A 15,688-nucleotide genomic window follows, 5' to 3' on the forward strand; every position below is an offset into this window, starting at 1 on the left:
AATTAATTTATTTATTTATTTTGAGACGAAGTCTTGCTCTGTCACCCAAGCTGGAGTGCAGTGGCGCGATCTCAGCTCACTGCAACCTCTCCTGGGTTCAAGTGATTCTCCTGCCTCAGGCTCCCAAGCAGCTGGGACTACAGGCGCGGGCCAACATGCCAGGCTAATTTTTGTATGTTTAGTAGAGATGGGGTTTCACTTTGTTGGCCAGGCTGATCTCGAACTCCTGATCTTGTGCTCTGCCCACCTCGGCCTCTAAAAGTGCTGCAGTTATAGGCGTGAGCCACCACGCCTGGTCGTTTTTTAAACCTGAATATGCCATCAAGCTTTATAGACCCAGTTCTAGTTTTGAATTTCTTTTTTTGAGCAGTTCTATCTGACTTTTGCAGGATGAAGGAAGGGCGGTTGTCCAGCTAACTAGAGAGGATAAATGGACCTGGGGATCTGGTTACTTCATAAGCAGGTTTTCAAGAATTCCTCTTACTTTAGCTGTATTCTGTTAGCCCCACTTGTACAGGTATTTTGCATTATAAATTAGATCAGTTCTCCTGTTTCTCGCAGCTTCACTGCTAGTTTAGGATGCATTTTTCTTTCGTAACTTTTTTACCATTCATATATTTGCTTTCTAGTTTCTACACTTTTTGTTGCCCTCCTATCCCTTTCTCCTCATCTTATTGGGTTTATTTTATAACACAAAAACAAAACAAGCAAGCAAAGAAAAATCCTTACTGACCTTTTATTGGAATTTTAGAATAGAGTAAAAGTAGCTGATGTGCTGTGCTAAGCTAGCAATCTCTACCAAGACTAATTTTTTTCCTTTTATTTTTATTTTATTTTGTGTATGTATTTATTTATTTTTGAGATAGAGTCTTACTCTGTCGCCCAGGCTGGAGTGCACTGGTGTGACCTCAGCTCACTGCAACCTCCGCCTCCTGGGTTCAAGCAATTCTCCTGCTTCAGCCTCCCAAGTAGCTGGGATTACAGGTGCACGCCACCACGCCCAGCTAATGTTTTTGTATTTTTAGTAGAGATGGGGTTTCACCATGTCGGCCAGGCTGGTTTCGAACTCCTGACTTCAAGTGATCTGCGTGCCTCAGCCTCCTAAAGTGCCAGGATTACAGGCGTGAGCTACCATGCCTGGCCTTTTTCTCCTTTTAGATCTTTGGTTTAGGCAGTTCAACTAGCAGTCTAGAATGGGAATTTTCAAATATGGCTGTCCATTTAGAATCACCTGGAAAACTTGATTGATTGATTGATTGATTGATTGATTGATTAATTGAGACAGGGACTCACTCTGTCGCCCATACTGAAGTGCAGTGGCCCAATCACAGTTCGTTGCAGTCTCAACCTCCCAAGGCTCAGGTGATCCTCCTGCCTCAGCCCTGAGTAATTGGGCTACTGGCGTGTGCCACCACGACCAGCTAATTTTTGTATTTTTAATAGGGACAGGGTTTCGCCATGTTGCCCAGGCTGGTGTCGAACTCCTGGGCTTAAATGATCCACCCACCTCTGCCTCCCAAAGTGCTGGGATTACAGGTGTGAGCTACTGCTCCTGGCCAACCTGGAAAACCTTTAAGAAATATTATATCTGGATCTCACAATTAGTGGGATTGGTTGTTAGCTAGGGTATGGTTTTAGTTCTCCAAGTTATTCTAATGTATAGCCGGATTTGAGAATTCTGATCTAAAAAGAAAATTTTTTTGGAACAAATGAGAAAAAGCAGATTCTAAAAATATGACTGTTTTTTATTAGAACATCATCTGTTAAAACATTCCAGATTCTGCTAGAAGTAATAACCTTTCTCAGTGGTATTAGGAATTGAGAATGAGTTTCTCTGAAGGGTCTGTTCCCATTTGCATTCCAGCAAATGGATGCAGTAGCCAAAATTAAGTCTTCATTGGAAGTGAGAAATAGTATCGTAGAAAATCAAATTAGTAGAACAGAGGACAAACTTGAGAAGCATTCACAGAATGTACAACAAATAATGAAATGTTAGAAAAGATAAACCTTGATAATGAAAATCTAAAATAGAAATAATAAATTTTGTCTTGGAAAACTAAATGACATGGATAAACAGCAGTAACCAGTGGTAAAACAAACAGGAAAAAAAAAAAACTTTTAATATATAATGTGTTATATAACATGTATTTCTTACATTTTGTATCTTATAAATATTAGAGGATACAGTTTATTACTATTTTTTAGAGACAGGGTCTCTCTGTCAGTCTGGCTGGAATGCAGTGGTAGATCATTTTTCACTGTAACCTCGGCCACTGTACCTGGCCCAGTTATTTTTCAAGTGTCTGCAATATTTATAAAGCTATATATATACTTGACCATAAACATAATATCTAATTCAAAACAGCAGAAACTGTAAAAGTTGTTGCTGTGAGTACACTAAAACAAAGATTTTTAAAATGACATTTAAAAAATAGATTATGGAAATAGAGCATTAATGAAAAGCCAAAAGGAAACACTGCATGCTTTTATCGTTTAAAAAGATGAAGAAGCAAGAATTTAGTGTAAAATTTAAGAAAAATAGAAGTAGGAGGGAAAATATATTAAAGATAAAAGTAAAAGTTATTTTAAAATTGTGTTTATATAGTGGATACTTTGCAGACATTGAAGTAGATTAGATAATTTTTATGCTGAAATGAAAACATATCCTCAAAATTTAAAATCTTAATGAAAAAGCAGATTGCAAAATAATTGTACTTACACACTCTCTCTCTCTCACACATAGATTTATGTGTGCTTATAAGTTCTATAGTTGTATACCAAATTTTTCATAATGTTCAGGGGTTTTCTTCATCCTGTGGGGAAGCAGCTAGACTATGAGGTAGACTTTTATTTTGTAATCTCGTGTGGTTTTAATTTTTGTTTTTTACAGTGAGTATTGCATATTTTCTATAATTGGAAATAAAAAACAAAGATATGTTCATTTTGAGGGGGGAAATCAATATTTCATCATATGAAACTAGAAAAAATACTTTATTATGCATTGTATGCCTATATCAAAACATCTCATGTACCCCATAAATACACACACCTGTATACCCACAAAAATTAAAAATAAAGATTTTTAAAAGTAGGAAAAAAGGTGGAATTAATAAACCTAAAAAAAAAGCTTATGAAAGAGGCAAAATATATAAGCTTCTTGCAGATCTGATTAAACAAAAGTAACCATAGAAAGTAGATTTAAATCACATAGAAGGAATATATATATATAAATATTAGGAGCGATACATTAACACAGTTATATGTTAATAAATTTCAGAAACGTCAATGAAATTTCCAAATACATTAAACATTCCAAATGTTTTTTCTAAATGTATATGTAGTGAAAATAATGTATAAAATGTGATATACTGATAACTTGAGAATATTATCAAAGAACTACTTTTTTAAAAGAGAAAAACTCTGGGTTTGATACATTTGCTGGTAAATTCTTCAGAACTTTTTTTGAGGAATAAACAATTTCTGTATACTACAAAATGTTCTCAGTTATTAAAAAGTAAGCAGGCCAAAGAGGAATACAGAGAAACAAAGGTAACAAAAAAAAAAAAAAAAGCTATCATTCAGTGTCACTTTTTGAATATAGTTGTGTTCCTTAAAATATTAACTGGTAGAATTTATCAGAATATTGAAGGAATAATAAGATTTAAATTAGGCTAAGTCTACTGGACTAAAACCTTGTTAGAGATATATCCTCTATCCAGAAGACCTAAGTGGTTCAGTATTAAGAAACACATAAATTCATCAGATTTAATAATAGCTAACATTTATTGATTGCTTACTTTGGGTTAGGTAGGCACTGTTGTAAGTGGTTTTATATTTTTATTTAGTTATCAAAATAATTATAAGGTTTCTCTAGGGTTATATTACCTAGATGAAGAAACTGAAGCATGGAAAGGTCAGACAGTTTGCCCAAGGTCACACAATTACTGCATGACAGAACTGGGGTAAGCACCTGCAGTTCTGACTCCAAGAGTCCATTAGCTTATTTGGAGGTTAAGTAGAAACTTTAAAAGGTTTCATAAAATTAAATACCCATTAATAATTTTTAAAAAATGAAATAGAAAAGGTGTTCTTTAACATTGTAAGGAATCTTTATAGTCAACAGACAGCTTTATATTTATTTATTGAAAAATTATAGGTGTATATATTTATGAGGCACAGTGATGTTATGATCTTCGAATACCATGTGACATGCTCAAATCTAATGTATCAAGCTGATTAACATATCAATTTCCACAAATATTTCACATTTTTTAGGTGATGAGAACATTTGAAATTTACTCTTAGCAATTTTGAAATGTTACTGTGTTCGCTGTGTTGTGCAATAAGATCTTAAAAAAAAAAAAAATAGGCCGGGCGCGGTGGCTCAAGCCTGTAATCCCAGCACTTTGGGAGGCCGAGGCGGGTGGATCACGAGGTCAGGAGATCGAGACTATCCTGGCTAACATGGTGAAACCCCGTCTCTACTAAACATACAAAAAACTAGCCGGGCGTGGTGGCGGGCGCCTGTAGTCTCAGCTACTTGGGAGGCTGAGGTGGGAGAATGGCGTGAACCCGCGAGGCGGAGCTTGCAGTGAGCCGAGATCACGCCACTGCACTCCAGCCTGGGAGACACAGCGAGACTCCGTCTCAAAAAAAAAAATAAAAAAAATAAAAAATAAAAAATAACTTATTTCTCCTGTTTTCTAACCATATCTGGTAACCACCATTCTACTCTTTGTTTCTATAAGTTTGATTGTTTTAGATTCCACATATAAGTGAGAGAATGCAGTATTTGCCTTTCTGTATTTGACTAATTTCACTTAGCATAATATTCTCTAATTCCATTCATTTTTGTCACAAATGACAGAATTTCTCCCTGTTTTAAGGCTGAATGCTTTTCCATTATGTATATATATATTTAGTACCACATTTTCTTTATCCATTCATCTGATGAACACTTAGGTTAATTCAATACTTGGTATTTTGAATAGTGCTGCAATGAATATGGGAGTGCAGACATCTCTTTGATATACTGTTTTCAAATCTTTTGGGTAAATACCTAGAAGTGGGATTGCTGGGTCTTTATTTATTAGTTTTTTAAAAAATCCTAGGCTGGGCGTGGTGGCTCATACCTGTAATCCCAGCACTTTGGGAAGCCAAGGCAAGTGGATTGTCTGAGTTCAGGAGTTTGAGACCAGCCTGGGCAATGTGGCAAAACCCCCTCTAAAAAAAAAAGAACGAAGAACCCTAGATGTAGTTCCTGATAATGGAGGTGCATCAGAATTATTCCCACTGGGGGCTAAACTCCCAGGCATGTATATTTTGAAGCAATTTTGCGGGTGATTGTTAAAAACTGCAATGTTGGCTGGGCCCGGTAGCTCACCACTGTAATCCCAGCACTTTGGGAGGCTGAGGCAGGAGGATCACCAGGTTAGGAGATTGAAACCATCCTGGCTAACGCAGTGAAACCCTGTTTCTACTAAAAATACAAAAAATCAGCTGGGCATGGTGGCCCTTACCTGTAGTCTCAACTACTTGGGAGGCTGAGGCAGGAGAATCGCTTGAACCCGGGAGGCGGAAGTTGCAGTGAGCCAAGATGGCGCCACTGCACTCCAGCCTGGGTGACAGAGTGAGACTCCATCTCCCAGGAAAAAAAAAAAAAAAATACAATGTTAAAGGTACATCAAATTTTACAGCAAAGAAGTAACCCTGGAAGATCTACAAATATTCTTTTAAAAGTTCTGGACTATATAATAAGACATGAATTAGAACTAGAGGTGTAAACGCTAGAAAGGAAGATTAAATTTTTCCTTAGTTGTAGTTAAGGGAAGGTTTATCTGCAAATCCTAAGAAATTGGCTGTAAAACTAGGGTTAAGTTCAATTTGAGTGGCAAAATAGAGCTCAGAAGAACAAAAATTGATATATTGAAATTGTGTAATAACCACTTTGAATAGCAACCAAAGTGAGAGTCCATGCAAAATATCATAAATATTAAAAAGTTAGAAATACTCATTTTTGCTTAATTTTATCTTTTGAATTTGATTTAAAAGTAAAAATTAACTAGAAAACTATATTAAAATTCTTCCTATTTCTTATCCCATTCTCTGTCTGTCATAGGTAATCATTTTTAATTAATTTCAGTTTATCCTTCTGGTTTTCTTTCTTTCTTTTTTTTTTTTTCCAAAAAAGCTAGTAGCTTTATATATTCTTACTTCCTCTCTTACACAGAAAGTAGCATACTGTATTTTTTTAATCTTGTCGTTGTCACTTTAATGATGTATCTTAGAGAGATCACCCCCATACCAACACATAGAAATTGTCTTCATTCTTTCTTTGGTTTTAGAGTATTCTATGAATGTTTATTCAATCATTCTTCTATTGGTAGGTATTTTGCTAAGAATGACATTAATGGGAACAGTGTAACTATGATAGAAATAAAACCTCGAAGATATGAATAAATGGACACAGGTGCAATAGTCCAAGACAGGAAGGTTAAAGATGTAAATATATCAGCTCTCAAAATAATTCATAGGTTTATTGTAATGCTACTCAGAATACTATTGAGCTTTAAAAATCATAACAAAAAGATTTGGAAATTCATCTAGATGAATAAAAAAAAATGGATAGAGAAAAACCTAACTATAAGACAATGAAACATAGTGAAGCTGTAACAAAAAATAGAGTACCAGCACCAGGATAAAAAAGATAATTGGGAATGTGGCCCAGAATGAAACATACAGGACATAAGGATTTAATATATGATAAAAGAAGCACACATATCTATAGGGAAGGGAAAGTTTATTTAACAAATGGTGTTAATGTAACTGTAAGCAATTTGGAGTACTGAAATTTAGATTTTTAAAATATGAACTAAAATTCCAGATATATTAAATATTTACATAGAAACAGTAAGCCAAAAAATTAATTGTGTATTTATTGAATTTATGCAAAGAAACAGCTAAGTTCAGAATTAGCAGAAGAATTTAAAAGGAGATTGTTGACGGATTGGACCACATAAAAATCTTTTATATCATCTAAAAATGTAGCCAAATGAAATTTTAAAAAATATATAGATGACTGGAGGAAATATTTGTAGCAAATTTCCAAGGTTTTAATATTCTTGTATATGAAACCCTTATGCAAATATATAAATAGGCATAGGACAAGACTGGACAATTAGCTAAATAGGAAATTCAACAAATAACAAAACATAAAAATATTTTAGATGTGAATTAAACTACTGAAGAATTACCAGGATCCATTCATTAAATTAGCAGCAATTCCCATGCTGACCAGGGTAGAGTGTTATCACTAGATGCATAAATTGCTGATGGTCTCATATGTAAAATAACCATTTGAAAAGCACTCTTGTGATGTGTCAAGATTCATAAAAATCTTCATACTTTCTGACCCTGAAATCTCACATCTGGGAATTGATCCAAAGAAAATAATAACCTGCCACCCTTCCAAAAAACAAACCTTTAAACCCAAAGATATTCACAGAGTTGTTTCAAATAGTGAAAAATTAGAAATAACCTAAATGACTAATCAGGGGAGTAATTAAAATGTTCATATGTCCCCTGAGAGAATACAATAATTAAAAATGGCAATAGAGACTGCAATTGAAAATGTAATAAGGGTAATTTTTTTAAAGCAAGCTTTCGTATTGTATCTACAGTTTGATGTAAGAATGACTGGAAGGAAATAGATTAAAAGTGATAAGAAGTTATAGTAAGAGGATAATAGGTAATTCTTTTCCAATTTTCTATGATCCAGTGTAATGCAAGGCTGCACTGGTAGAAGTACAGCACCGAGATCAAGAGAGCTAATAAACCTATGTTATGAGAGGAACATGAACTTTGGAGATAGGAGATGTACAGATTGAGTTCCAATTCTGATTTTTCTACTTAAAAATTTGAAGCCCTGACAAGTTAGTAATTACCCTGAACCTCAATTTCTTCATCTGAAAAATGGTCTGATGACATTGTCTTCATGATTATTGTATGGATTAACAATACTAGAAAGTAGTTAATAAAAGTAGTGTTCTTCTGACATCACATCTGGAAGAATATATCAATCAACTTACAAGCAACCTTAGATCTCAATGGCTAACAACTATTAGAAACAACCAAAGATTTGGGCCTGTAATCCCAGGACTTTGGGAGGCCAAGATGGGAGGATTCTTGAGGCCAGGTGTTCCAGTTCAGCCTGGGCAACATAGCAAGACCTCGTCTCTACAAAATAAAAAATAAAAAAAAAATAGCTGGCATGGTGGCACCCACTATTGTAGTGCCAGCTACTGTAGAGGCTGAGGCAGGAGGATTGCTTGAGCACAGGAGTTTGAGGCTGCAGTGAGCTATGATCATGCCACTGCACTCTAGCCTGGGCAACAGAGCAAAACACTGTCTCTAAAAAAGAAAGAAAAAATAAACAACCAAAGAAATAAAGCTTCTTTCCCACTTACGTTACTTAACTAGCTGCAGATTGTGGCTCTGCTATATGTTCTGTTTGCTCCGGGATCAAGGCAGAGGGGAAACAAAGATAGTAAAACCATAGGGTGCCTCTTAAAGAACTGCTTGTAAGTGGTACACTACCAGTCCTATTCATTGGCCAAGGGTAATGTCCATGGCCCTGAACATTATCCTCCCATTGGGATAGGCCAATACAGAAGGGCAACAACACATATTTTGAACAAATAATATGTGCTGTGACAGTGCTGTCCAGTTCTGTCACTTTATTTGTTTATTTATTTATTTATTTATTTATTTATTAATGAATGAGACGGAGTTTCACTCTTGTTACCCAGGCTGGAGTGCAGTGGCGTGATGTGGGCTTTTTGCAGTCTCTGCTTCCCAGGTTCAAACTATTCTCCTGCCTCAGCCTCCCAGGTAGCTGGGATTACAGGCTCTCGCCACCACACCTGGCTAATTTTTGTATTTTTAGTAGAGACAGGGTTTCACCATGTTGGCCAGGTTGGTTTTGAACTCCTGACCTCAGATGATCCGCCTGCCTTGGTCTCCCAAAGTGCTGGGATTACAGGTGTGAGCCACCATGCCCAGCCAGTTCTGTCACCTTAATAAGAGTGTAACAACCTGGGGTACTTCTGGAGGAGGAAGATTTGGACAGTGAGTAATTCTGAAATCTTTACTAAAATACAGTTGGAAGAGTCATTGGAAAGGGAGGGGCATATTAAGTCTCTTCAAATATTTGAAGAATGGCTGTCACTGGATAGTGAGATTAGTTCGGTGCTGTGTGGCATCAGTGGGTGGAAGTTACAGCCTCATATATTTGATTCAGTATAGTGGTAAGAAGAAAAGTGAGAAGAAAAAGAAATTATTGGTTGTTTTCAATATGTTACTTCATTTACATTCTTCAAAATAATCCTATCAGAGTGTGTATGTTTCCGTGTTTAAATATTGGAAGAAAAACTCAGAGTGAATGAATACCCAAGGTCACATGACACATAAGTGGCAAAACCGGTTTGGAATCCAGGTCTGTGTAATCTTGTCCTTTTCTACAATATTCTACTATTCTCTATTGGGCTGCAAGCATTTTTACAATTAAACTGTTCATCACCAGTCATCTTCTGCCTGACAAAGTAAAGGCCACATCTCCCACATGTCTAAAAGGGTTCAAACAGAGAATGAATGGAAAGGTTGAAAGGAAGGTTGAACTCTAGATCAACGATCTGCAAACTTACTTGATCATACTCTTAGCAAAGTACTTGTACATACTATATATGTAGCTTATACATCAACTACTGTACTCATATGTTATAAAACATATAGGACATTCCCAGTACAAAGAAATGATAAACATTTGGGATGATGTATATGCTAATTCCCTTGATCTGATCACTATATACTGTATGTATCAAAACATCACTGCGAACCCCATTAATATGTATAATTGTTGTCAGTTAATTTTTTCAATTATAGGAAAAATAAGAGTTTAGAAAGATTAAGATTTTATATAACATTTTAGTTTTTTTATAAATTAGATTTTAGGTTTTATGTAAAATCTCATCTTTATAAAACTTCTGTTTTGCAGATAGATACTTTTTTATGTATCCCTATGGATTGTCTTTTTTACCCATGGAACTGTATACCCCCAACATTGAAGGTCATTGTTTTGGATGATTTCGTAAGAGTCCTTTCAGTATGAAGATTCTGTAATTTGTCCAGAATTTTTCTGAAAGGGCTAATGGTAGCTTACTTCACTTTCAGAAAGGTTTTTAGATAGTTTTTTCTAAAACCAGAACTATAAAGACTTCACTATCGTTTGTAACAGCAATTAAGCCCAAAAACTACAAAGTGTGAAAGGTGCTCTTCTAGATAAATAGTAGCAACCCCATGAGTGTTACAATGTATATATAAAAGGAGATGGAAGTAGGGGCTATTATTAAGTAAGAAACCTGATTTTTATTTGTGACATAAGAAATAGCCTCATTATTTTAGTTATATCTTCTCTTTCTAAACCTATATATATCCAAAACTTACTGTAGTCATATATTCTAAAATGCATCTGAAATTTTGCCTAGAGAGTAATATGAATTTTTGGACTTGAGAAATTATTTTAGCGCTTTTTAAAAATAGAGCCAAAGATTTAAATTAGGCTAAGTCTACTGGACTAAAATCTTGATAGAGATATATTCTCTAAGAAGCGAAGAAGTTAGTTACTTGCATTACCTGACAGAGGAAAATGTTAGCTGTTTTTCTACATTCTGGGCCTTAGTTATTGGCATTGCCAGGTTGATGCTTCACAATTAAGACAACTTTTTCTGTTAGTGACTGCTCCTTGGTGATAGATTCTTTAAGAAAAAGTCATCCCAGAACACATAAAGCAGAAAGCAAATCTGGCCTTTGAAAGATACTGTTAATGTTGAGATGGAATTCTAGATCAACAGTGCTATTTTCTATTTCTTTCTCAATGATACGTTTGGTATCGACTTTCTGACATGACATACTGCAATTTGGTTGGTAGTTGCAAAGGAAATGTTTCTTGCAAGTATGATCAAACTCAGTTTAAGCAAGAGATTGAAACAACCAACTTCAGCTGCTTATTCAGCACAGGACTTAAGTGCCCCGGAGGCTGGGAGTTTCTTAATAATAACTCCTAGTGATCATTTTGTTCTAGAAAATTACCCTGGAAAAGTAGTATAAATAGTTTAATCTGCTATTTCTTAAATTTTTGTATTCCTTTACTCATTCAACAAATAAATAGTATTCAGTGCCTCCTTGTGCCAAGCACTGAGGACTCATTAGTGAGCAAAAAGGATATTAACCATGTTTTTAAAAAATGTATCTAACATGTACTAAAAGCCAAGGGATGTGGTGATGCATGCATGTAGTTCTACCTACTGAGAAGGTTGAGGCAGGAGGGTCACTTTGAGCCCAGGGGTTTGAGTTTGTGCTATGATGGTGCCACTGTACTCCAGCCTGGGCAACAGAGCAAGACCCTGTCTCTTAAAAAAACAAACAAACAAAAAGTCTAATGAAACTATTGTGGCTCATAACAGCATACTTCAGAAACCCCTGCTCTAGTCTGACTGTGCTTACCTACCTGCTTGCATGTGTTTGTCTTTCTTCCCACATCTCTTCCCCTCCCTCCCTTCCTTCCTTTCTTACTTAATTCTCTTCTTTTTTGTTTTGTTTTTTTTTTTTTTTGAGGCGGAGTCTCGCTCTGTCGCCCAGGCTGGAGTGCAGTGGCCGGATCTCTGCTCGCTGCAAGCTCCGCCTCCCGGGTTCACGCCATTCTCCTGCCTCAGCCTCCTGAGTAGCTGGGACTACAGGCACCCGCCACCGCGCCTGGCTAATTTTTTGTATTTTAGTAGAGACGGGGTTTCACCGTGTTAGCCAGGATAGTCTCGATCTCCTGACCTCGTGATCCGCCCGCCTCGGCCTCCCAAAGTGCAGGGATTACAGGCATGAGCCACCGCAACCGGCCTGCTTCTCTTCTTTTACATCTCTTTTCCTTCTTTGAGTTAGTGACAATAAGCAAATTTTGAACTCATCTAAGATTAGGAGAAAAACTGTACGTGATATTTATTGTATAAAACTTGCATGGTGGAGTTAAACAGGAGATGATAAAATTCTTAATTTACTTTATAAACCAAATGTTACCTCACCTGTGCAGCTCTCAAGGTGGGTATGTTTGTTTCTTCTTCCAGAAACCGTGTCTCTTTAAATGGGTTTATATCATTCTATTTTAAATAAAATTCGTATGTTTTTATACAAGTGTGCTCTTTAGATGCAAATGTTTATATGATTAGAAAGATTTTCATTAGTCTTTCTTTGATTATGTATTGTTTGAATTTGAATCCTGATATGTTATTCTGGAATTAGCCATTTTTGTTTCTATTTCTGTTATGTTACAATTAGTGTATTTCTTATTTTTCAGTGCTTTAATTGCCTTGTTATCTAAACTCTAGAATATATACCAGTTAATTAAAGACATGTGAGTGTGTGGTTTTTTTTTGTTTTTGTTTTTGTTTTTTGCTTTTGTCTTTACTGGCAAATTTAAAGGTAATTGAAAGTATAATTCTTGTCTTCTTTAGCATCAGACAACAGTCAGCGCTTTCGAGAAACCTGTTTTGCGTTTGCCTTGACACCACAACAAGTGCAGCAAATCAGTAGTTCCATGTAAGTTGTCAGCAAGTGTAACTTGCAGTTTGACCTTTGAATCCAGTAGACTAGAATAAATGATTTTAAAAAACAGTGATTGGTGAGTTAGTATTTGTGTGTTGCAAATATTAGTAATGCAAATATAGTGTGTTAATTAAGAACAGTTATGGTAATTTGAAAAACTTTACTAGAGTAACAATGTCTTTGAATGAACTTTCATGCAAATACTTTAAAAGTAATTGTAATTCCTATTCTGTCTCTTCTAGGGACATTTCTGGGACCAAATGTGACTTCACAGTACAGGTCCAGTTAAGGTATAGTGCTGACTATAGAATATATTCAAAGTTTAAAAGATAATATTCCTTATCAGGAAGGGGAGATGGAAAAAAATTTTTAAGGAATAAGAGGAAATCTACCTGATTTTTCAGTAAGTGTATTGAAAGAATTAGGTTTAGATATTTGGGTGAGGGAAAACATTCTCCTGTTACGAGATATTCTAATTTTCATCCAGTTTAGATTTTTTTCTCCCACCTGCCCACCCCCCAATTTAGATTTTAATATAGGAAGTCATGTTCTATATATCTAGCCATATTTGCCCTCAGTTGGTTGAGAAGCTCCTGCTAATGATATCTTACAATATCATATCAAGTTTTATGAAAGCATGGGCGTTATCTCCATAAGAGGCAAAGTACTGTGCATGAGGAATTAGTACTTAAGTCTACAGTATCTCATGGACTAACAAACACCGAAATACTCTAATTTGTTTTGTTCTATATTTTTAATAATTTAAATGTGCTCTAATTTAGGATCCATTTGAGACATCTCTTGAAAATTTTCAAAGACTAATGGGAAATTTTCCAACATGGGTTCACAACCCCTTATTCAGTTTGTTTTCTTAGCCCATTCATTTATTTTAGAATATCTAAGAAATCTTTTGTATTATTTCTCTCCCTTATATATCTCCCTTTTATATACATATATATATATCTCCCTTTATATAAACCGTGCTTATATAAACCATCATATTATGCTTTTATTATTCAATTTCCCACCCTAAATGTCCACAGTGTTGCAATAGGGATGGAAGAGAAAATGTAAAACAGTTGTTTTCCTCAGTAAGCTGTTTTCCCTATAATTGTTGGGAGGATAAATCAAACAGATAGCCTTGTCTCAATAATCAGATACTAAGTTGTACGTACAAATTGCAAATACACTAGGAGGCTAAAAAAGGAATTAATCTAAAACACCTGTTCGGCACTTTATGGAATCCTGTGAAAACCTCTAATCTAAACTTTGAAATAATAAGGTAAAAACAGTGAGAAAGCAGAGTTGAAGTCGAAAGTTGAGTTAAAGATTCTAAAAAGGATATGACTATGCTTAATAGCTTTTATACCATAAAACAGTATGACAGGACCTTACCGCAGTAGACTAGTGATAATCTAAGTTTCAGTTTTGGAAGGCACTGCCGAAGATGATTCTGTATAAAAGGTATATTTTGTTTCGGCCAGATTGTGATAATGACTGAATAAATTAAAGGACAAAAATAAGATGTCTCCATAGTGAATTATGTATTGCTGTAGTCTACTTCCTGCCTCAACAGTTGACATTTTGCTTGTACTGATACTTGACATTATCCTTTAAATCACTGGTTTTCAAACTTGTTGCATGGAGCCACCCTTAGGGCCTCATACTCTTCTGCCATCCTCCCCTTCTCCCTCCTCTTCTCTCCTAAACACATACACAGTCTGAACCAAAGTGGGGCTTCTTTTATCTCTTTTATCTGTTTTGCATGTTTGACTCTGGGTTAGTTTTCACTTGAAGACAGAGTCCCAAGACTAAAACAGAGTTTAAAAACCATAGCTTTAGAATAAAAGATCTAGTTACTAAGTATTTTGTATTAATATACATACATTCTTTAAAGCAGCAACAGGTGTGGTCCACATTTTGAAGTAAGGTTGTCTAGATAGATCAGCTATTATAATTCAGATTCCAAGGGAATCCATGACTGCTATTTTAATTGAAATTTATCTCCAGGACTTGGGGGAAAAAAAAAAAAAAGAACCATGTTGTGTTATATTTGGTCGTTGTTAGGTGGTTCTTTGTGTTTTAATAAAATAGATCATTTCTCTCCCTGCCCCACATTGCTAGGTCTGCAACCATAGTATATTATTTAAGTTAGGAGTGTATGCCTATCTGCTATCCTAATTATAAGTGTTTATCTAAAGCATGAAAATAATTAGTTGAGAATTAGGATCCAAGTTTTCTCTATTAGACACCTAGTCTGTTTTCATTTCTGTTGCGCCTCCCTGCTCCACTCCCTCTCTCTGCCCCATGAACCACTTCACAGAAACTTTCTGCTACTCCTTTTTTTTCTTTTTTCTCTTCAGTTCATTAGGGTGATTTAGATTAGTTGAATAGACACTGACTTGTCATTTAAATTACTCTTTTCCTGTAGGAAAGGGTTCAGGCAGCCAGGGTCCATGTTTTAAATTGATTTATGTGCATTGGAATAATTATTTTAAAACTGTGACATCCTCTTAACTGTTGCAGCATAAAGAATTAGCCTGTAATGGAAGGTTCTGCTGGGGTTAGGAGTGGTCCTGTGAGCTTTGACATCTGTTTGCTAAGTATATTTCTAGAAAATCTTTGTAGATCAGTGAATCTTAACTTTTTTATGGATCCCTGATCCCTTTGAAAATTTGATAGAAGCTGTGGATGGTTTCCCTGTAAAAATGAATATGTATATGTACTCGTAAAAGTTTACATATAAAATTGTTTTATTTTGTGCATTATCCCCATACTCAGATTTCATGGCCAGCAGGTTAAGAACCCCATACCACAGGTGTTGAGAGGAGTTGTTTGCACATGAGGAATATTTCACAGAATTTAGAGATAGGGTTCTCCATACTGTGTAACTCAGGGGTGCTATGAGCATTCTGTAACAGTGCAGTGAGCCTTAGATGTATATTGAGAATAGGAACTAATAAAGAATAAATGCCTTAAATAGCAAAATAATAATAAAAGTGAATAGATTGAGAATTTACGAATTATGTATCTATCCTTG

The 15,688-nt window shown here is 35.4% G+C and overlaps 1 protein-coding gene across 1 annotated transcript in view; it reads left to right on the forward strand.

Annotated features, from left to right (window-relative positions):
- The window catches only part of PIAS1 (protein inhibitor of activated STAT 1), a 465,384-nt gene that overhangs the window by 402,235 nt on the left and 47,461 nt on the right, over nt 1-15,688 (forward strand). Inside the window, exons 4-5 of the mRNA XM_050796302.1 lie at nt 12,558-12,642; nt 12,891-12,938. Coding sequence (XP_050652259.1) covers nt 12,558-12,642; nt 12,891-12,938 — 133 coding nt within the window. The remainder of the gene's footprint in view (nt 1-12,557; nt 12,643-12,890; nt 12,939-15,688) is intronic.

This window comes from Macaca thibetana, chromosome 7 (assembly GCF_024542745.1).
Source record: "Macaca thibetana thibetana isolate TM-01 chromosome 7, ASM2454274v1, whole genome shotgun sequence".
NCBI classification, from domain to species: domain Eukaryota; kingdom Metazoa; phylum Chordata; class Mammalia; order Primates; family Cercopithecidae; genus Macaca; species Macaca thibetana.